The sequence below is a fragment of the Drosophila willistoni genome, chromosome 3R, assembly GCF_018902025.1.
Source record: "Drosophila willistoni isolate 14030-0811.24 chromosome 3R, UCI_dwil_1.1, whole genome shotgun sequence".
Taxonomy (NCBI): Eukaryota; Metazoa; Arthropoda; class Insecta; order Diptera; family Drosophilidae; genus Drosophila; species Drosophila willistoni.
Genome location: NC_061086.1, coordinates 24,739,321 through 24,760,652, shown reverse-complemented (window position 1 = coordinate 24,760,652; position 21,332 = coordinate 24,739,321). Strand labels below are relative to the sequence as shown.

The window sequence follows — 21,332 nt, the reverse complement described above, 5'->3', positions numbered from 1 at the left end:
TTAATTTACTTTTTCAATTTCCGTTTTTTTTTTTTTAATTTCATGGTGTTTTTCATGCTACGGCCAGTATAAATTATTTACAAAATCAATAAAATTCAAATGAAAGTAAATGAATTTACAGACAATGTAAACAGCACCTAGAGATGGTAAACTGTCAAAACAATCGGCGATTTGTCATCTCGAAAACCTTCGAAGAACGTGCCGCCTTTTCATGTTGCCTGTAAATAAATACAAATAATTTGTAATATTATGTCGATCCAATACCAACGATTCTTAAAAGTACTTGAGAAGTGGCCGGCGGAGAAATCTAAAGTCGGCAGGTAAGCGAAACACAATACAACACAAGACAAACTGTTCGTTCGTGTGCCGCATATTATCTAATACTGCATACTCCTTGCAAAGCCGAAGTATTTATACCCTTCTGTAATTCTATTGTAAACGATTGGCAATTTATTGTATAAGCTTCCCATTGAGTTTGCTTCTCAGAATGACAGATGCTTCGCAAGTTGTCAAACCAGTTGAAGTTCGTCAGAAATTGGAGCAATTACATGGCTTATTAGGGAGATGACGTTTTACTGCATTTTAGTTTGCTTTCACAGTTTCTTCTCGTTGGTAATATGAGTTCAAAGTTTGCTTATCAATTGATTCCCGAGGAGTTCCTTGTGGGCAATGGAGAGGATCAGCAAGAGATCGTGTGAGTGGAATCGAAGAATGTTAATTTAAGTCGTTTCAAAGTCGGAGGATTCTATTTAGTTCCCAGTGTTAATTATCTGTTATCATAGTCTATTGTCATCATTGGATTTCCTAGTAAGCTTTCTCTTTTGTATTTGCGGTTTAGGTCCCGTAAGATTTAAGTTACACTAGGGCAACGAACGAACAAATTACACCACAGAAAAAGATATCTACATAAAAATATGAATGTAATACGTTCCATCTCCCTCCTACATCTTCTCTACCCAGGGATCTGGGCGAACAAATCCGCAAGCAAGTAACCAAATTGACCAGTCTTGGTAGCATTAGCGACGACAAAGAGTTGACGAGACAAATTGACGCCCTGGAACGCTTGTCGAATAACGTATACGCCAAGAAGTATCCACGAACTTACGAATCGACGGCAACAGGCTTAACTGCTGCCCAGTGCAATCAGGTCTTGAGCTCCGAGTTTCTGCAGTATCTCAACGAGGGATCGGGCTCAAAGAAGAAGTAGAATGATGATGCACATATTAACTAGACTTAGACCAAAGTATGCAAGGCAAACATCCAGCTCGCCCCATGTGCCAGTGCTTTGTGAGGTGGCCATTGAGTACTTGAACCCAAAGCGCAATGGCAACTACTTGGACATGACATTTGGAGCGGGGGGACATACACGACGACTGCTAGACACGTGTTCGGATTGTAAAGTATATGCCTTGGACCGAGATCCTCTGGCCCATCAGTTGGCTATTGAAATGAGTCAGAAAGAGGAGTATAAGGGCAGATTGGTGCCTCTGTTTGGCAAATTTTCAGATCTACCGCAATTACTGGATGGCCAAAATCTGTCAAGAAACAGTTTTGATGGTATGCTCTATGACTTTGGTTGCAGTTCCATGCAGTTTGATGTGGCCAACAGAGGATTTTCGATTTCGCAAAACGGTCCCTTGGACATGCGTATGGATGGAGGACGCGGCGGTGGCATTAGTGCTGCTGATGTACTGGCTCGTGCCGAAGAGGATGATCTGGCACGAATCCTGAGAGTCTATGGCGAAGAGAAGGCGGCGAAAAAGATTGCACGCGCCATCGTTGAGGCACGTGGCGCTCTTCAAAGGATTGAGACGACCAAACAGTTGGCCGATCTCGTTGCCGCCGTACTCGGTGATTCTTCACACAGACAGGATAAACTCCAACGGCCCTCACATGCGGCCACCAAGACCTTTCAAGCCCTTCGCATATTCGTCAACAATGAACTCAACGAGATCAACTATGGCATGCTATTGGCCAATGAAGTCCTATGTCCGGAAGGTCGTTTGGTGGCCATTACCTTTCATTCGCTGGAGGATACGATAGTTAAACGTCATCTCAATGGCAATGTTATCGAAGGTCGCGCTAATCCCGTGCCCCTAAAGTATTGCGGTCACGATGTCACCCTCGATCCACAGTTAATGCAATCTTTTGTCCAGATCAAATGGCGTCAATTGCATCGTCATGTCATTCTACCCGATGCCGAGGAAATCGCACGCAACAGTCGAAGTCGTTCGGCCAAACTGCGAGCAGCCATTAAAATTAAGTAAAGTTAATGAATAAAACGGTTCCCATACTTTGGTTTGTGTCTAGTCTAGAGATGTTTGTCCCTGTCTTTATATTTATTTTGAATTTTTTTTTCGGTAACTCTTATCTAACCAATTTGCACCTTTCTGATAAGCGTGCGGGTCCGAGCTTATCTCCATATCGAAATGTTGCTCTTGTTTTTGTATTTGTTCTAATATGGAAAATATTTTGTTTTGGTTGTTGTTAATTGGCAGGTAAACGAAGAGCAGCTCTAGCTACAGTGGGATAGATGTAGAAATTCCAGTTTAAAAATGATTTTCCACATACTTTTATTTCACTCCCAGTGGAGGATCACTTGATTCGTTTGAGTTTATAAAAATTCTAATTAAAGATTAGATTAATCTTTTTGATTAGAAATATTATTTATGATCTATAAGTTTTGTATGATTTAGTGCACATTTCAATTGATATATTTTATCTTTATGTATCTGCTTTATTGCTTGATCCCTTCCATGGTGATTTCAAGCCCAATTGGTAATCTTGCGGTTGATGTTTCTTGAAAAAAGCGGTTAGGTATCAGGTTTATAACAGACGTCACACAATTGGTAGTCGATGCGACGATGTGACCCATGAGAAACCCAAAGCCGTTTGGGACGCTGATAAGCATAGATGGATTAGCCAAAGCGATAGGAGAAAGCATTCACTCCTATAGATAGGAGTGCTGGGAGCTGCTACCATTCAGTCATATTGCGCGAGCTGTGTTGACGTGTTGGTCTGTGGTGGTGGCAAAACGATTTCTCGTACTAAGCAGAAACCTTGTGCGTTATTACAGTGAAGGAGTAGCTGCAGGTGTGGACAGACTAGAGCCGGCTATTAAGATGACCGAGGCCAAAATCATATCGGGCACATTGGTGGCCAAGTGAGTGTTCTTCAATGACCAATGGATTCAGCGATTGTTAAATTATTACCAACTATTTCCTAGGAGCATACGCGAAGAGCTGCGCAATGAGGTTAAATCATTTGCTCAACGTTTGCCCAACTTTCAACCCGGACTGAGAATCGTTCAGGTGGGTGGACGTGAGGATTCGAATGTCTACATACGCATGAAGATCAAGGCAGCCACAGAGATTGGCATTGATGCAGTTCACATTCAGTTGCCCAAGACGATAACCGAACGGGAGTTGCTTGATAAGGTGATAAAGTGTTAAAATGTTATGTAAGATCCACGAGAAAGTTAACCCAATCTTCTTGATTCGATTAGATTAACGATCTGAACGATGATCCCCAAGTGCATGGAATTATTGTGCAAATGCCTTTGGACTCTGACACGACCATAGACTCGCATCGCATTACAGATGCGGTATCTGCCGCTAAGGATGTGGACGGTTTGCATACCATTAATGAGGGTCGTCTCTCTATCGGTGATCTGAAAGGATTTTTGCCCTGCACTCCTTGGGGTTGCCTCGAATTGATTCGACGAACCGGCGTGGATATTGTTGGTGCAAGAGCCGTAGTATTGGGTCGCAGTAAAATCGTTGGAACTCCTGCCGCCGAGCTACTTAAATGGGCCAATGCCACTGTTACCGTCTGCCATTCAAAAACTCGAAACCTGGAGGAGGTCACCAAAACAGCCGATATTCTGGTTGTCGGCATTGGTGTGGCTGAAATGGTCAAAGGATCGTGGATCAAACCCGGCGCTGTGGTCATCGATTGTGGCATCAATGTGAAGCCAGGTGGGTAAATCAAAGTCCACCTCAGTTGGTACTTGTTGGTATCTTTTTTTAAGAAAATTTTCCATCCCAACATAATCTCACTTGTTTACTATTTTCATCGACGTTTCGCTTATCACTAGTTTTGACCCACAATTCGACCCCATGCCGAGAGGCACTCCTCTAGACTCTAGTCATCTTCTGCGATAAGAGTAAAGTGTTTTTGTTTTCCCAAAATTGAAGTCAAATGTTTTCGATCAGTGAATCAGTGACACATGAATATGGACCAAAGGCCAAACAGCAAAAATTAATCCTGTGACAATTCTCATTTGCAGACGCCAGCAAGGCTAACGGAACTCGCCTGGTGGGTGACGTGGACTACGAGGAGGCTAAAAAGGTCGCAGGCTTTATAACCCCAGTTCCAGGTGGTGTGGGACCCATGACAGTAGCCATGCTGATGAAGAACACCGTGCGATCGGCAGCTCGGGCTTTGGATCGTCAGACGCGTACCACTTGGACACTTGAACCGTTGTCATTGAAGCCTCTGAGGCCAGTACCCAGTGATATTGTGATAGCCAGAGCCCAGAAGCCCAAGGATATTGCTTATCTGGCCAATGAGATTGGCTTGGAGCCGCGAGAAGTCTCTCTGTATGGAAATAAGAAGGCAAAAATCTCCCTGGACGTCTTGTCACGCTTAAAGAACAAGGAGGTGGGCAACTATGTTGTAGTGGCCGGCATTACTCCGACTCCGCTGGGTGAGGGAAAGACCACAACGCTAATGGGTCTGATCCAGGCTCTGGGCGCCCATAAGCGAAGGAATGTAGTGGCAGCGCTTCGTCAGCCATCGATGGGACCAACGTTTGGCATCAAAGGAGGTGCTGCTGGCGGTGGCTATGCCCAGGTTATACCCATGGAGGAATTCAATCTCCATTTAACAGGCGATATACACGCCGTATCCGCGGCCAATAATTTGCTGGCTGCTCAACTGGACACTCGTATATTCCACGAGTCCACGCAGCAGGACAAGGCTCTGTATGATCGCTTGGTTCCTCGGGTCAAGGGAGTCCGTAAATTTAGTCCCATTCAATTACGTCGCCTGGAACGTTTGGGCATAACTAAAACAGATCCCGATACACTCAGCGAAGATGAATATCGATCATTCGCCAGATTGGACATTGATTCCGATACCATTATGTGGGAGCGTGTGGTGGACATGAACGATCGGTATTTGCGATCAGTTACAGTGGGTGAATCTAGCACGGAGAAGGGACTAACCCGTCGGACAGGCTTTGCCATTTCAGTGGCTAGTGAAATAATGGCCGTTTTGGCTCTGTCTCGTAGTCTGGAGGATATGAAGCAGCGACTGGCCGACATGGTGGTGGCTTTCGATAAAAAGGGCAAACCAGTAACCGCTGATGACCTGGGCATGACTGGTGCCTTGTCTGTCCTGCTCAAGGATGCTCTGGAACCAAATTTAATGCAGTCGCTAGAGGGCACACCTGTCCTTGTCCATGCCGGACCCTTTGCCAATATTGCCCATGGCTGTAATTCCATAATAGCCGATGAGATTGGCCTGAAACTGGTAGGCAAACAGGGATTCGTTTGCACTGAAGCCGGTTTCGGGTCTGACATTGGCATGGAGAAGTTCTGCAATATCAAGTGTCGCACTTCCGGACGTTCACCTAATGCCATGGTCTTGGTAACTACTGTGCGAGCCATTAAAATGCATGGCGGCGGCGCTGCTGTGACCCCTGGTGCTCCGCTTAACAAGCAGTACACGGAGGAGAACATCGAACTGGTGGAGAAGGGCTTGCCCAATCTGCTGCAACATATCTCGAATGGCAAGGCGCATGGCTTGCCCGTCGTTGTGTCCATAAATGCCCACACTAATGACACCAAGGCAGAGCACGAGGTGCTTAAGAAGGCGGCACTTGCGGCCGGAGCATTCGATGCAGTTGTCTCCACTCACTGGGCTGATGGTGGTGCTGGGGCTATTGCTCTAGCGGACGCTGTAATCAAGGCCTGCGAGAAAGCCAATAATTTCAAGCTTCTATACGATGCCGAATTGCCTCTGGTAGATAAGATGACCAAAATAGCCACCACTATGTATGGAGCCGGCAAGGTACAGCTCACACAAAAGGCTCTGGAGAAGGTCAAACTTTTGACTAATGCGGTAATTAAGAAAACATTTTCAATCCCCAAAAACATTTTTGTAATTGATTTTAAATTTCTTTTCACAGGGTTTTGGAAGTCTACCCATTTGCATGTCGAAAACTTCGGGATCCGTTACAGGTGATGCCAAAATCAAGGGGGCTCCCAAGGGTTTCACTCTGGACGTGGAGGATGTATATGTCGCCGCTGGAGCCGGTTTTGTTGTGGCCATGTGTGGAGAGATTACCAAAATGCCTGGACTCTCGACTCGTCCGGCCATTTACGACATTGATCTAAATACGCAAACGGGACAAATTGAAGGCTTATTCTAGACATTATCAATCAATGTGGTTCTATATGTAACTTGACTCTTCATTCCTTTTTAACTTGTATATATGTAAAACTTGACAAATTTTATATGCATTTCAAATATATAATAATTGAGAAATTATTGTTTTTTTATAAGTTCTTGCTATCTATTTCCGTTTCGGCTTAAGTCCTAAAATTCATACCCAATTCAATTTAGTAAGCTCTGCTTTCTACACATTATTCAAAAATTATAGTTTTCCAATTTTTAGTTTTATTCTGAAATATAGCGTTGGCAGGTTAATGGTGGCAGCTGCTTCAGCATGATCCGAGTGCGGAATATAGCCCATCCAGTAATCAGACAGTTTATTTTGCGCACCGCTGTCGTTAATTATCTGGGAAAGTGTTTGCAGCAGCAGTGGGACGATTGGCAGAATCAGCGTATGCATATGCGGACCCTGCAGCTCGACAATGCCGAGACATCACAGAAGTCGGAGGAAACCGCCCAGGAGGTACTCTGCCAGTTGATTGAGATACTGCGTCTCAAAGTGCATGCCTCTCACAAACTGCTGCGACGTGAATATCAAGAATTATTCACCTATATGATGGACAAGCGAGAATTGTGGGACAGTCCGGAGTACTTTAAGGCCAAATCAGCCTTGAGCACAGCCAATCACCATTTGCGTATCTATGTCACTTCTGAGGACATTCATTAGGGTATGAGGATGAAGAGTTGCCGTTGCCCACCAACAAAAAAAAAAAAATAAAAAAAAGGATCTAATTTTCTATTAAAACCATACCATAAATTTTCAGTTCATCATAAAAGGCAACAGACTATAGGGTCGATTAGCAGTCTCTTTTTTTTGGCATTATTTATAAAATGGTATTTCCACACGTCCTGACTTGGTGTTGACAGCTTCCCAGCAGGTGCAGGTGAATGTAGATCTATCCATACGGTCAGTGTACAGTTTACCATCCAAATGATCCATCTCGTGTTGAGCAATCCGTGCATTCCAGCCAGTAAGCGATATTTGTGTCTTGACACCAAGTCTGTCATGTCCATTTAAGTTTACGGCCTCATAGCGTTCCACCTCACCGGAATAGCCTCGAACACTCATGCATCCTTCGGGATGCTTCAGCTTCACATAGCTGGTTACTGTCAGTTCAGGATTGATAAGAACCTGAAACAAAAAAGAGATTGGTTCTATTTCTTCATAAGTGTATTGAAACATACAGTTAGCGGCAGCTCGGACATGAGCCTGGCTTGATAAGTGAACTCCGGTAGTTCTTTTCTAATTTCCTTCTTGAACTCCATGGCAATTATCCTCAATGATACACCAATTTGTGGCGCCGCTATGCCAACACAATTGTACTTTCTTAAAACCTTTATCATCTGCTCCACAATGGCTTTTATCTCGGGACTGTCAAGGTGCTCCGGTGGAACTAAAGCTGCCTGTTGCCGGAGCACCGGGTCACCAACTTGGGTGAAGTGACCGTAGGGTGGTAGATTTGTGCGCTCTGTGGTCCATAGCTGTTGATACCATTTTTTGAATGATTGGCAGGCGGGTGTAGTACTGCTGAGGTAGCGAAAATGCCCATGGCTATGTGATTTTACTAGTTTAAGGAGCTTTAATTGTCTTAACAACATTCTTATTTAATAATCATATGTTTTTTGAAACCATATGTTATCAATAACAGCATCACTTGCGGGCACTGTTCACATAACAGCATCATTTGCAAGCACTGTTAACATAACAGCATCATTTGAGAGCACTGTTAACATAACAGCATCATTTGCGAACACATAACAGCATCAACACAGAGGACAGTGTTGAAAAATGTATAAAACACAAAGCGGGAATTCGCAAGTTTATTTTTTTGGCTAGTTATTTTAAAGTAAAAAATAGAATAAATTATTTAATTACGGCGGCAAGTTAAATTCAATCTAAATAAAAAACAGTAATCAGTGTAACGGGTTGTTGGTAACAACAGAAATTCGCAAGTGTAATTTTTAATGTGGAACAGTGAAAAATTACTTATTAAACCAAATGGCTGTTTCTCCTTTCGCTTCGTTAATCTGTGGCCAACTTATACATGCAAAACTAGAGACAACCATACGATCTACATAAATAATGCCGTTTAAATGATCCATCTCATGTTGGGCAATCCGGGCGCTCCATCCTTCCAGTTCCAATTCCGAAGGCGTTCCCATCATTCCAATGCCCTTGACACGGACACGATCATGACGTTCAACCTGTGCCGAATATCCCCGAACACTCATGCATCCCTCGGGATGCTTGTGTTGCTTATCATTTAATATTTCAAGTTCGGGATTGATAAAAACCTGCGATAAAAAAGATGGAGATAAGAAAAATTGTATAATTTTTTGTTTTTAAATGTGTAACATGTAACTCACGGCTAGAGAAAGAGTTGACATCTTTCGTTCTGCATAGATCTCTGCAGGAAATTGATTTTTTTTACCCTCATGGAATTCCATCACAATTATGCGGAGAGGCACACCTATTTGAGGAGCCGCAACACCCACGCAGTCATAGTGTCGTAGAACGTGGACCATGCAATCAATAGTTTCCTTGATTTCTGGACTGTTTACCTTGTCACCGGAAACTTCTTCGGCGCGGCGTCTTAAGACAGGATCACCGATTTGGGTGAAATGCTTGTACGGTGGAACAGACATCACAATTGCTACTAAAATGTTACAAAAGAAATCTCTGATTAGAGAACACCAAGATTTCGATAATCTTATCGCCGGAGTCACTGTTTGCTCAGCGCACAGTGCGCAATGGAAATTTGTGGACGCGTGATTCAATCCACATGGAATCATTAAGGTAAGCAAACACTTTTACAGATTATTAACCGAATTGTTCACATATATTATTGACTGTTTAAAACAAAGTAAACGAACAGGAAAACCATAATTTGTGTTTAGTCCTCAAAGAAATGATCTTGATTAAGGGTGTTTGATTTTTTCCGAAACAGTATACTACGGTTTGTAATAATACTACTAAATTGGGAAGTGGCCACACTAAATGTATCATCGGCAGCGTGACTGGCCCGCTTTCTTAGTCTGGACTTGACCCTAAAGTAATTGGCAATTATCTGCTCCACTTTCGGGCCATATGTGGAATCGGCCAGTTCCTTCTCGCATCTCGAGATAATGTTTGTAAGAAGACCACCCGAGCGATACAATTGTATGATCTTGTCACGACGCAACCATTTAAAGATCTTTTGCCGGCTGCAGGGCTCGTAGATGCGATAGACCTTGTAGAAATGTTCGAAATTCTGGGAAGCTTTACGCATTTTGATTGCATCGATTTTAGGTATTTTTAAATAGGGTTGCCTGATGATATGATAGGGATCATCCTGGTGGGAAAAGTTCGAATAGCGCACCAAGGGCCAATCGAGTTCGAGGAGAGTGTTGTACAAGCGCTTTGGATGGCCAAGTATACCATGAGCTACATCAATCATACGCAACTGCGGTCCCGGCACAATGTATTCCAGTTCGATTTCGGCAATCCGGGTGTCAGTACCACGATATTTTCGTTCGCCAATCCACAAAATGGGCAGATCTTCGTCGGCAATGTGCTCCAGTTCTTGAATCAGTGGAGAGATCTGAGTGCGATAGTTGACAATCTTATTGTAACGCCCATAGAGCAGACTACGCTCTGCTGCCGTAAAGGACAAATATTCCGGACGCTTCATTATAAAGTGCTCGGAACGAAACAGACGATTCATTTCCATCTCGATGACATTATACGCCCTGCGATGCATACAGATCCAAATGATCTGAGTGCAGACCGCCAAGAACTGTTCATGAAAGTATTTATCCTTAATGGTCGCCGATATATTGACAATCTCTGCCATATGATAGTATTTCTCCATATCGTTCTCGCCCTTAACAATGATGCTATAGTTGCGGGCCACTAACATTCGATACTGACTTAGATAAATCGAAAATATGCGCTTCTGTTCATTCGTCTGTTCGCTCTGAACCTGAGCCAGTTTCCCAGAGAGTTCATCTCGTCGGATCAAAACAAATTCCACCATACGTAGAAAGTACTCGAAATAAATGATTAGGGCATGGATGAGTCTATGAACGGCTGGCTTGTGCATAAATTCCACAAATCGAAAGGTCAGAAACTCGCTGGGCATGAGAAAGAGCGTCAGGTCGAGTACATCGTTGATCACTACAGTATCGGCATCGAAAGTACTCTCAGATCGAACATATTCGTGGCGAAATATCAGTTCCTCCTCTTGATTGATGGTACGTAGGAACTTGTAGCCATTGGTCATAACATAACGCTCTCGCACATTCTCAAGATCATTGTGAGGTTCAAAGTGTAGGCAATCTTTTTTCTTGTCCCATGACCATTTGCCACAATAGTATTTGGGTGCATAGTTATCAGCATAAATACGCTTCATGATGACCCCCCCAAAAAATGTAAAGCCCTAATGTTTTTTTTTTATTATGTTTTTAAATGATTTTCCAGTTTACCAACGATACATTTGACTTTTGAATTCAACTCTATCTAAATATATATCGTTTATTTCTTTGTAGACAGAAAATAAAATGTCTATCAATTCTAAAAAGCCTACTATATACTATATGAGGAGCTCCACTCTACTTATCTAGACGACTATTCAAACATGTTGGCTGTTAGTTCTTAACTTAAGGATAGAAACTTTCTAAAAAAAGAAAAAGAAATACTTTCCTTACAAATAGTTTTCAGTATAAACAATTATTTACACTTAATCTGAATTCAATTTAAATTCGTATAGAAGTTTTTCCTGTTGCCAACGTCGTTAAACTGAATGCCGAAGCGATGAAGAACACGAAAAGGAAAACTTGAGAGCTTTCCTTGGTTATGGTCAACATTAAATTATGGCAAAGGAAAGCTTTTCCATATATGTAGCAACATTCATGTAAAATAACAAGCAATTGGTAAATTTCAAGCCAAATTACATTTGTGGTTAAAATTTAAGTTACTTTAATGTCAAATTTGCCAAAGTCTAGTCGCCAATTCAATAAACTTGGCAACTTGGCAGATTTACTCTCCGCCAAAGGATATATTGGTTAAATGAAGAGTGTATCTATAAAATGATGCGACTTATCTTACAAACTGGATGTGGATGTACATCTGATGCCTAAGGATGCTGACATTATCTTGTGGCATCCACAATGAACTCACTTGAGTTTGTTATCTGCTGCTTAAATTATGATTTTATGCCTTCGTCGCGCCAACATTTCTTTGTGGCACAAATTTATGAGCACCTTGCGGCAAATTTATGTGGGAACCTAACAACAAACAACCACAACTGAATGAATGATATAAAAGTCTACACTTATGAACGCAGCCGCCACTTGATAAACAGGCAAAGAAATCGCCGCTGGCCTTTAAGTTCAAGCTACTTATGCATTTTAATTTATTTATATGGCAGATGTGTGTGAGTGGTGAGACCATCCGGCATGTGAAAACCGCCCATCCACTTACATGGCATAGTCTCTCTCTCTCTGCCAGGACCACAGGCCCGTAAGACGTAAAGAAGAAACATGAGAAAGTAGGCTTCGTGCGGAAAGGCGACGGATTCGATTTCCGGTATCACTTTAGCCGAGCTCCTTTAGTTTGAATCCCGAGAAAGATGGCCTCTGCTCAGGAATCCTCTTTCATCTTTATCAACATTTGGGGACCACACACATCTCTTAGTCCGCCCCTGCATTGACAAATTGAGTGGGTTTTTATTTGTATGAGCGGTTTTGGCTGTTGTTCTTCGTGGTTTTAATTGCTTTTATTCCAAACAATCTTATGCCTTTAGCATCTGTCTTAAGCATTTATTTTTAGGAATTTGTTGAAAGAAACCCATAGTTCCTTCCTAGAAGCACAAAAAAAGCCTCCTTCAAGCTATTATGCAATTTATTATTCCCACTTGCATTGTATTTGAGAATCAATTTATATTTTGCAAATGAAAGCAAATTTGCTTATAAGTAATAAAGTGTTCCAAGAACTATGCTACATATTAGAGAAAGGCTTCAAGAGAAATCTCTGTTGTTCACTTGTTTACGTCCTTGTTGTTGTGTTGCGTTTTTGATGGCAAATCGGTGAAAGCACTTTAACATTTTACCCCCACCACCCCCTCCACCAAGCCCTTAATCTGCGGTAATAAATGGAAAGAAATTGAGGGGACTAAAGAAAAGTAAAAAGAAGGAAAAACAATCTTCACTTGTGAGAAGAATATAAATATTTTAATTAAATGCAGACCCGGAACACTGGAGATGGAAGGTAGAAAACTGTAAAGGAAAGCCAACAAAAAAATAAAATAATAATAATAGAAAAAGTCAACTATGTTCCGGATTTCTATTGTTTGCTTTGACATGTTGTCAACAGTTGTAGAATATATTTATTCCGCATACCCTTGCCAGCAAAGATTCATAGACTTTGGCCACAAGTTTATCTAGCCTTGACTTGAACATATTTCTGTTGCTTCCCCTTCGTCACACTCCTAAGTTTCGGTATTAAGAGATTTCGTGCAAATCATAAAACATCAGGTAATCTGAAACAATTAAAAAAAAAATAGTAAGAAAATGTTCTCCTCAGAACAGGAGACAATTTTTCAGAGTATAAAATCTGCGACATGGCCTGCAGATATTTCGGTCATCTGTGTTCACTTTCTAAGGCTCTGCTGAGCACATTATGCTGCAAATGTTTGCACACAGAAAAAAATCTGCAAGGAGGACGCGAGTGGGAGAGAAAGAGAGAGACAGAGAGAAAAGATTTATTCCCACAACAACTTTTTCTATTTTTTTTTCTATATTTTTTATTATTTTTTACTTGCAGAGACAGCATTTTTATCTGTTGTCTGGATTCTGATTGTTTTAGACTTTCTCTACTTTGCGGTTGTTTTTTTCTCTCGTTTTATTATCAGATCCTTTTTTCCTTCTATTGTGTTTTTTTTTCTCTTTCGATTCCTGGGTTAACCTGATATTTCTTGGTGGAGAACAATCCTTTGCGTTTTTTTTTCTTTGGTCTAAGGCCACGTTGTTGCATTCCCAGAGGCTGTGGCTCAACAAATTGTTAAGCATAATTAAGGCATGTAAAAATGAAAAAAAAAAGTGTAAAAAAGGAAAACTAAAAGGTGCTGAAAGCAGCAAAAAAAAACCCCAAAAGAAAAGAAAAATAGAGTTTCCACTTGATGCTGTTTCCTGAGGACTTTATGTAATTAACAAAAAAGGCTTAAATTGAAAAAATAAGGTAACCCGTAATGCCTCTAAATAAGTTCTTTCCATCAAGCGAAAATGGTTTATATTTGTCTTAATTAGAGTGTCTGAAATCCTTTAAAATCTTTTTGAAAGTAAAGTTTATTAAATATTTGACAGAGATTTGTTTATGCCACTGCAGTCGATATAAGTCGATTTTATAGGTTGAGTAATATTTTGACGATTCACCCATTTATTTTGATATATTTAATTAAAACAATTTGTTTTGCCCTTATAAAATTATGTATGAAATAAGCTTATGCTTTCATGTATAAATAATTCAATTGCGTGCGAATCTTGTTCGTCGAAAAATAAATTGCAATTAATAACTGATACAGAAAGTAATGTAAGGTGATCGGCAGAGAGGTAGGCCACGATGGAAACAGGTGCTAAAAATTGCCTTTAATAATAATTTTCAATATATGCGAACGACAAGAGCAATTTAAAGAGTACCAATAGCAAGCAAAAAAAAAAAAAAATTGCGAGCTGTGAAGAGGCAACATCACGTATACGAAGCGTATGACTGGTTTTCAATAGAAAGCCAGGAGCAGAACGTGAGGCATACGCCCACACTCCAGTCACTTGTTCTCCTCCTGTCTTAATGGCTGCTCACTGCCAACATTTATGGCGTTTCTTTCAGAACAAGGCAATGAAAACCGACGAAACCCAACAAAAAATCGCAGAAAACGAAGAAAAAAATGTATTAGCTAGCTGATTTATTTGTTCAATTGCATGTAACATGTTTGGGCTGAGTAGGAAGACATTTCGGCTGCGGTAGATGGTTGTTGGATACGTGACATTTTCAAAGCACTAAGTTAAATGGAGAAAATACATAAAATTACATTTTATAAATTTAAACTCACACACACATCTACATATGTAGGATTTCGGTTTCCTCAGAAACTAACAAAAAAGTTCTTCGCAATAATGTGATAATTGGTTGGTTTTCTCTATTTCTGTTTCAAACCCATTAACAATCTCAAACGGCACAACAAGCTACTAAAATTAGCAAAGTTATATGAATCTCACTCTATAATTACATAAACCTAATCCAGTTTATATACGCCCTTCAACTTTGTTCACTATTTTTACGTAGCAATGAGGTTGTGTCGGTTCTATGAATAATTTATTCTTATAATTAGCCCAGTTAGCTCATCAAACTTTTTAACTATTTCGATGGTAATTCATGACATTTAACCTTTACCCAATTATTGATTAGGTGGAAATAGCTACAGGTTTTTCAGTTTTCATTGTAAATTTTCTTCAATTTTATTATTAATTATTTGAACTCAATTATCATTGTCAGTCTCTTCTTCGGTTAACTTGTTCAATTCGAGTGAAGTTTTCAAGTGAAATACAAGAGTCTGTCATTTGTCATTATTATCATTGATTTTCTGTAATTCTGTAAATCGGCTTAATATCATTTAGAATTTTAGTCAAGGCAAAAATTGTTGGCCAAGTTGTAATTAATTATTAATTAATATGACAAATGTAATTAAATATTTACAGGCAGATTTTAGTAAACAAATTTAAAAGCAAAATAATATATTGTCTGTGTCAGCAATATAAATTGTAAATATTTCTTTGGACATTTGCTCAATGCTCATGATTTTGGTCTTTGGCTATCAATAAATAGAAATTCACTCAAGCTTAACTTGTGAAAATTGGCAATATGTTTGAAGGCTTTTGTTGTTACTGTTGTCGTTGTTGCTGTTTGTTAAATCCCTTAAAACTTCTTATTATTTTTTGCCTGCTTTATGTAATGCCAGCAAGTCCTTGCTTTGTGATTGATGGGCATTTATAGGGCTTTAGAAGAATGCAAAGCTTATTATGACAATAATCTGAAAAAATATTACCAAAAATAAAAGAAATATATCTACAACATACATATACATATATATATTGCGTTGTTGCAAAAGCAAAGGTCTTCAACACAAATGTCGTAATCAATAATTGCAGCTTAAAGTGGGTTGAAATAAACACAACCCAAAATAACTAAGCCCAATTCAAGGTAAACGTTTGTTTAAAGAGTACAGACGAAGCTGCTTTAATATTGGCCTTATCGAAAACATTCCAAAGCATATAGAGATAGATATGAGCATATTTCTTTTACACAGTTTTATTAAGAAATGTTTGTAGCATTAAACAAGAAAAAGTACAGCATTTTCTTGGCGAACTTTTTAAATCTGGATATGTATTATAAAAACCTACTCAAAGCATTACGCAACTCCACATTTACATCTCCTTTCAAAAGCTGGGCCGTCTTTAGCTGACTCATGTTTATTTAATTTTCGGCTTTTTACTAGAGTTTTAGCGATGTTTGTCAATGTTTCCTGTTAGCGCCTGCACGTGTTTGGTTTTCAATGCTAAAGCTAATTAAAATTCAGGAAAAGTCTCTCTTTCTCTGGCATTAGCCAACAACAATGTAGGCCCGAAGTTGGCCAAAGCTTTACCACCAAAAAGTAAAAGCCAAAAAAGAACAAAGACCAAAGACACGGGCAGAAAGACAAAAACAAATGATGAAGGTGGTGGGGGCCCTTAGGTAAACATTATTTGAGTGGCAAAGTGGAAAAATCTTAATGACTGTTGTCACAACACGTGTCATTGATTAACACTTGGTGGTCTTTCATTCACAATGCATAAGAATAAACCTTTGAATAGTCAATCAAAAAAAAAAAAAAAAAAACTCATTCTATATTTTTATATGTATGTATATATTCAAAATTAAAGGTAATGATAAGCAGCCAGGTTTTACCTATGCCTAATGCATTCAAAACACAGTCACAACCACCAGCAGCAGCTGATGCTTCAGAGTCATCTAGTTCGGACACCGCAAAAGCAAAACGTCTGAAGCATGTCTATATAACCACTGTCATCTATGTAGTTGTTGCTCTTCTCCAATTGACCATAGTCAAGGTGTTGAATTTCGATTTCTCAAAGGATGTACCAGTCCCTGGCTTTGTCTGGATATTGGTGTCGCTTGTTTCCTTCTTAATCCTTTTGTGTACCGGCGCCATTTATCTATTTCCTGTCAACTGGACTCTATCCGTCATCATTATCGAGGCTATTACGCTTTCGGGGATGTCCCGCAGCTGGCATGCGGCGTCTCTCCAATGGGTTCTAGGAGCATATCTCATCGTTCTGCTACTATATATTATTTTGGGGCTACTTGCCATCTTTTTGCCTCTAAAACTACTGCCAGGTAACACTTTTGTGGTAACTGCGACCGTACTTTTCATAATTGGCTTCACCACAATGTTGTGTATTGTCTATGCCACCAAAGAGGATAAATATTGGATCTATTTGTATATTATCTTTGTTGCATTCTTGACACTGATTGTCCTCTATTTAATGGCCATAAATTATGAGCGATACCCAGATCCCTTAATAACGGATGACAGTATAATTCGATCAACAATCGGAGCTGCCTTATTTTTATACTTGATTCATTTTGTTGTTTTGATTCAGCAATATATATGTCCGCCCAAGTCATAATCTCATTGGAAAAATTCATTGATAAATGGATAGATGGATGTTTAACCCACGCCCTTAGCTGATTAAGTTGCGAATGGAAGAAGTTTGTAACCAGAATCGAAGGAATTTCTCATCTCATACGTATACCTGTGAGTTTGGCTGTGCTCTCTTACCAAGTGCGTCACTTTAACAATCGTCTTCATGACGATTTTTATATAGCAATAAAAAATCTTATCATATCTATGGAATTTTCATTTTTATCATTTGCTTTAGATTTCCACGTCATTTGTTTGCTCTTAGTTTTTCCGTTTCGCCTTTCGACAGGTTTTCTGTTGCGTCCAAAACAAAACATTTGTCGATGCGTGCGGATTTATCCTAATTCTTAAGGGTTTTTGTATTTGTGTGTTTCCGTGTTCAAGAGTTTATTTGCTTACGGATTCTAAACACTTTTAGCGACAAGTTTTGCCAGGGTCTTATGCTATCAAGGCATTTCTAGCCGATTAGACACACAACTATGTGGATGAGCCTCGCGGCTAAAATAAATAGTCCCTCAACATGTTGGTCCTTTTTATACCCTTGCAGAGGGTATTATAAAATTGGTCAGATGTTTGTAACGCACAGAAGGAGACGTTTCCGACCCCATAAAGTATATATATTCTTGATCAGCATGAGAAGCTAAGTCGATATAGCCATGTCCGTCTGTCCGTCTGACCGTCTGTCCGTCTGTCCGTCGGTGCGTACGCGTTTTACTCAGCCATCTTAAGAGCTATCGGGATGAAATTTTTTTTGGGAGCTTTTTTTTACCCGGGTGAGATAAAGTATGAAAATCTTTGGGATCGGACCACTATATCATATAGCTCTAGAAGAAACATTTTTGCAAAAATTGGAGTATCCCCATGAAATTTACCAATATGATTGTAATAGATATAAAATCTCAGATCCCAAAATTTGAATCTGATCCGATAAATAGAACACAAGTTACAGTCAATATAAATCGGTTCAAACGCTGCCGGCAGCGCTGCTTGCTGCCTACTACTGCCATCATCAAATCAACAGAGCACACGCATACACACACAGACGCAACGCTACATGAACTGTATGTGTATGCGTGCCGTGCTTTGCTTAGAAAATGATGGAAGAAGAAAAACTTGTGGTAAAAAGAGAAATAATATTTTGTTTGTGTATTGATGAATTGAGTTGCAGGGAAAGAAATTTCAAAAAGGAAAAATATTATTGCCAAGTATACTGCAAGGGTATATAAACTTCGGCATAGCCGAAGTTAGCTTCTTTGATATTTTTCCCTTTAACGTTGTCCGTTTCCGTTTGGCATAAATAAGTTTCAGTTTCGGGTTTTTGATGCCTTTTGTTCACTTCCCTTTTCGAATGTCTTTTATTTTTCCCTTTCTCTTTTGTGTCTCTATTTTTATTTGGAAATTGCAAATTCTGCTTTTAGGTTCAAGTTATGCTAATTTCATAAATTCCATTCGCTTTCAAATTGTTTATAACTCTTTACAAAATTATTTCTGTGTCTGTCGACAAAAAAAAGAAAAAGAAAAACGATTTTCCATCTTTGAGTGAGCAAAGAACATAAATACTCAACTCTTTTTGTTTGTGGGCAAAAGCCCTTTAAGGCCAAGTCTATTAATTACCAACATCATGCCTTTGTCTTGACGTGATGTTCTCGGTGTTTAGTTTAGTCCCAACGGTTTGCATGTGCCTACTGTATAAGTGTCTTAAAGCAATTAAATGTTATAAGATTTGCTATATTTTTGAGATTTAAATGATTTATTGTGTTCCACTCTCATCATAGAAAAATATCGATGAATTTTTTAAACACTTCGGTTCCTTGTCCTTCCATTTTTTGTCTTTGCATTCGGCAGTATGTGTTGCATAGAATGGTGGATCAATATAAAATCCTTCTTTGCAAATCAAAAGTACCCTCAAATTATTGATCGGTGGTGTTAATTCGGTGGTTATGTCACAGGATGCCAATGTGTCATTGAGGCATCGATAAAGGTGGGGTCGACCTTCTTTAATAGGTTGCAAAAAACAACCATTAATAAGTGGATCTCTGCATTTGGCCAATGGATGCGCCCATTCGCCATTTGGTTTGCAGACATTCCAATCAGAACCAAGTAGATCCTCATATGGGCGGCATTCGAACTTTACTGGAGTATTGGGTAGGACATATTTTCCTTCTTTATCCCTTTTATAATCAAAAGTTACATTGTAGGCAAATTTTGGAGATTTCGGTTCTTTACAGGATTTTGGAGCTCTATATTCATTTGGATTCTGCAATTCGCAATTGTTTGTACAAACCACGGGTAATTCATCGGCTCCATCAGGACAATCGTAGTTTGAATTACACAATAAGTTCTTTGAAATGCATCTGCCATTGCCGCATTGAAACTCGTTTTCAGTACAATTGCCGAAACAAATCTCTAGACTCTCATCTAGTCCATTGCTGCAATCGTGGTTGCCATTACAGGTCAACTCCAAACTTTTGCACTCTCCCGGTAAGCACTCAATTTCTGAATTTCTAAATAAAAATAGATAGAGAAAGTATTCAAATCATTTGTACTTCACTAAAAAATGAAAAAGTATATGTTAAAACCTGCAATTTCCTTGCCATTTTTTGGTGTCCAATCGATTATATTTGCAGTACATTTCGTCGGAATTATCAAAGCACTCATTGGCAATATTATTGCAAGAAAAGTCCCTCATGATCTTTCCACCAGTTGCACAAGCAAAGTAATCCCGATCCTCGCAATTGGGATCTCTCTTGCATACGAATATTGCCTCATCTTCTCCATTGGGACAGTCAAGCTTACCATTGCAGATTTTATATGGCTTTATCCATATTCTTCTATTATCACAATCATTCACTCTATCTCCACTTTCAAAACAATGGAAATAATCCTCTTCACATGAGGTACGTGAAACTAAATTTTAAAATTATGGTTAAAATTTTTAAAAAATTTTAGAAACATTTATTTAACAATGCTCACCCGCAAGAGCCACTGGAGATAAGACTAAAAGCGTGAACTGAATTAAATTGATGTACATTGCGCTCCGCAGCTAATTAATCTACACCATTCGACTTCCAATTTATGACTGACAGCTGTGAATTAATCTGATTTAATGAGCACTTGTATAACAAGAGAGAGAAAATAGATTGACTACACTAGCCTACATAAGTTAGGGTTTATTATATATTATTCAATTGTGATATGTTTGCTGCTTGTGTGACAAACTTTAGTCACATTGAAGTAAAATATAACTTTGTCTTATCTACCACGATAGACGATTATTAGATCCTTTTTCCTTACCCGAACTAAGAAGTGTTGCAAATAAATTGGTTTGGTTGTTATTTTTCTGTGGCTCGCAAGCAATTTTATTAAATTTCACCTTGGCAACTGATGAAAAATTGCATGGCCGGCTGTCTTTATGCTTTGCCAAAAGCAGAGGTAAAATACTGTTCCACATCAACGCCTAAAAGTAATTTTTTTCGTATCCAGTCCAGTCATGCTAAACGTCATCATTTTGCTCATCATCGTCATTGCCATCGCCATCATCATTGTAATCATCTATTGCTTTTGTGGGCTGCGTCTGTGTTGATTTTTGTGCGAATTTCAATTAATCTTTTGGCTGCATCGTATCCTTTATTTTGAGACATTTTCCTAAAAACATGTGGGTTTGTGTGTGTGTGTGTGTGTGTGTCATCTTTGGAATTTTCTCATTTTTTGTGCTCGACCCCGATAACCAAAAGACAGAATGAAAGGCAGTCAGACAGACAGACAGACAGTCAGTCAGTCAGACGGGGGCAGACAAGGGCATTTAGTGTGCTCCATTACGAGTGTATATGCATTATATTTGTGGCAAGAGTCAGACATTTGTATCTTTTGCAATGGAGCATGGTATGGCAGACAGTCGAGACATCAAATTAATTCACAAAAATGTTTATTTGTTCAACTTTTTCTGGCTAAATGTATGTGTGTGTGTGTGTCCATGTGTGTGTGATGGATTTGGGTGAAATCTCAAGCAATTTGTAGCAACAAATGTTGCACTCAATCATTCAAAGTCTTATTTGCCCGACGCTCCTGTCAACGCAAAAGTACCAAAGAAAGAAAAAACTCATCCTCAGTATACGATGAAGTGAAACAAGGAAATGGCTGAGG

The 21,332-nt window shown here is 39.5% G+C and overlaps 7 protein-coding genes and 1 long non-coding RNA gene across 9 annotated transcripts; 3 read left to right on the top strand and 5 right to left on the bottom strand.

The window, feature by feature from the left end:
* Positions 1 to 170: 170 nt before the first annotated feature.
* Positions 171 to 486, bottom strand: LOC124462127. The gene is made up of 2 exons (XR_006955402.1): positions 284 to 486; positions 171 to 218 (listed from the first exon to the last, which is right to left on the bottom strand). It is a non-coding gene; the product is annotated as an uncharacterized LOC124462127 (long non-coding RNA).
* Positions 175 to 6,552, top strand: LOC6648231 (C-1-tetrahydrofolate synthase, cytoplasmic). 2 transcript variants are annotated; one of them, XM_023178598.2, is made up of 6 exons: positions 177 to 320; positions 3,077 to 3,163; positions 3,227 to 3,437; positions 3,506 to 3,977; positions 4,289 to 6,126; positions 6,194 to 6,552. In XM_023178598.2, exons 1-6 carry the CDS (start codon positions 250 to 252, stop codon positions 6,434 to 6,436), a joined length of 2,922 nt encoding a protein of 973 aa, XP_023034366.1. In that variant the 5' UTR covers positions 177 to 249; the 3' UTR covers positions 6,437 to 6,552. The 2 variants fall into 2 exon arrangements, with proteins under 2 accessions (XP_046869613.1, XP_023034366.1); XM_047013657.1 differs by lacking the exons at positions 3,077 to 3,163; positions 3,227 to 3,437; positions 3,506 to 3,977; positions 4,289 to 6,126; positions 6,194 to 6,552 and adding an exon at positions 961 to 1,207 and having other exon boundaries at positions 175 to 320.
* On the top strand, positions 1,209 to 2,316 carry LOC26530153 (probable methyltransferase-like protein 15 homolog). The gene has a single exon (XM_047013658.1). It carries the CDS (start codon positions 1,209 to 1,211, stop codon positions 2,265 to 2,267), a length of 1,059 nt encoding a protein of 352 aa, XP_046869614.1. The 3' UTR covers positions 2,268 to 2,316.
* Positions 6,553 to 6,620: 68 nt separating the features above from the next.
* LOC6648232 lies at positions 6,621 to 7,235 on the top strand. Its single transcript, XM_002069931.4, has one exon. The coding sequence runs from the start codon at positions 6,734 to 6,736 to the stop codon at positions 7,124 to 7,126; it is 393 nt and encodes a 130-aa protein (XP_002069967.1). The 5' UTR covers positions 6,621 to 6,733; the 3' UTR covers positions 7,127 to 7,235.
* Positions 7,176 to 8,103, bottom strand: LOC6647646 (peptide deformylase, mitochondrial). The gene is made up of 2 exons (XM_002069932.3): positions 7,645 to 8,103; positions 7,176 to 7,591 (listed from the first exon to the last, which is right to left on the bottom strand). Exons 1-2 carry the CDS (start codon positions 8,056 to 8,058, stop codon positions 7,280 to 7,282), a joined length of 726 nt encoding a protein of 241 aa, XP_002069968.1. The 5' UTR covers positions 8,059 to 8,103; the 3' UTR covers positions 7,176 to 7,279.
* A 270-nt stretch (positions 8,104 to 8,373) lies between these two features.
* LOC6647647 (peptide deformylase, mitochondrial) lies at positions 8,374 to 9,153 on the bottom strand. Its single transcript, XM_002069933.4, has 2 exons — positions 8,827 to 9,153; positions 8,374 to 8,754 (listed from the first exon to the last, which is right to left on the bottom strand). Exons 1-2 carry the CDS (start codon positions 9,103 to 9,105, stop codon positions 8,443 to 8,445), a joined length of 591 nt encoding a protein of 196 aa, XP_002069969.2. The 5' UTR covers positions 9,106 to 9,153; the 3' UTR covers positions 8,374 to 8,442.
* A 124-nt stretch (positions 9,154 to 9,277) lies between these two features.
* Positions 9,278 to 10,977, bottom strand: LOC6647648 (protein phosphatase 1 regulatory subunit 36). The gene has a single exon (XM_002069934.4). The coding sequence runs from the start codon at positions 10,848 to 10,850 to the stop codon at positions 9,354 to 9,356; it is 1,497 nt and encodes a 498-aa protein (XP_002069970.1). The 5' UTR covers positions 10,851 to 10,977; the 3' UTR covers positions 9,278 to 9,353.
* Positions 10,978 to 18,930: 7,953 nt separating this feature from the next.
* LOC111519231 (modular serine protease-like) lies at positions 18,931 to 20,261 on the bottom strand. Its single transcript, XM_023178906.2, has 3 exons — positions 20,163 to 20,261; positions 19,769 to 20,096; positions 18,931 to 19,693 (listed from the first exon to the last, which is right to left on the bottom strand). Exons 1-3 carry the CDS (start codon positions 20,218 to 20,220, stop codon positions 18,940 to 18,942), a joined length of 1,140 nt encoding a protein of 379 aa, XP_023034674.1. The 5' UTR covers positions 20,221 to 20,261; the 3' UTR covers positions 18,931 to 18,939.
* Positions 20,262 to 21,332: the final 1,071 nt, after the last annotated feature.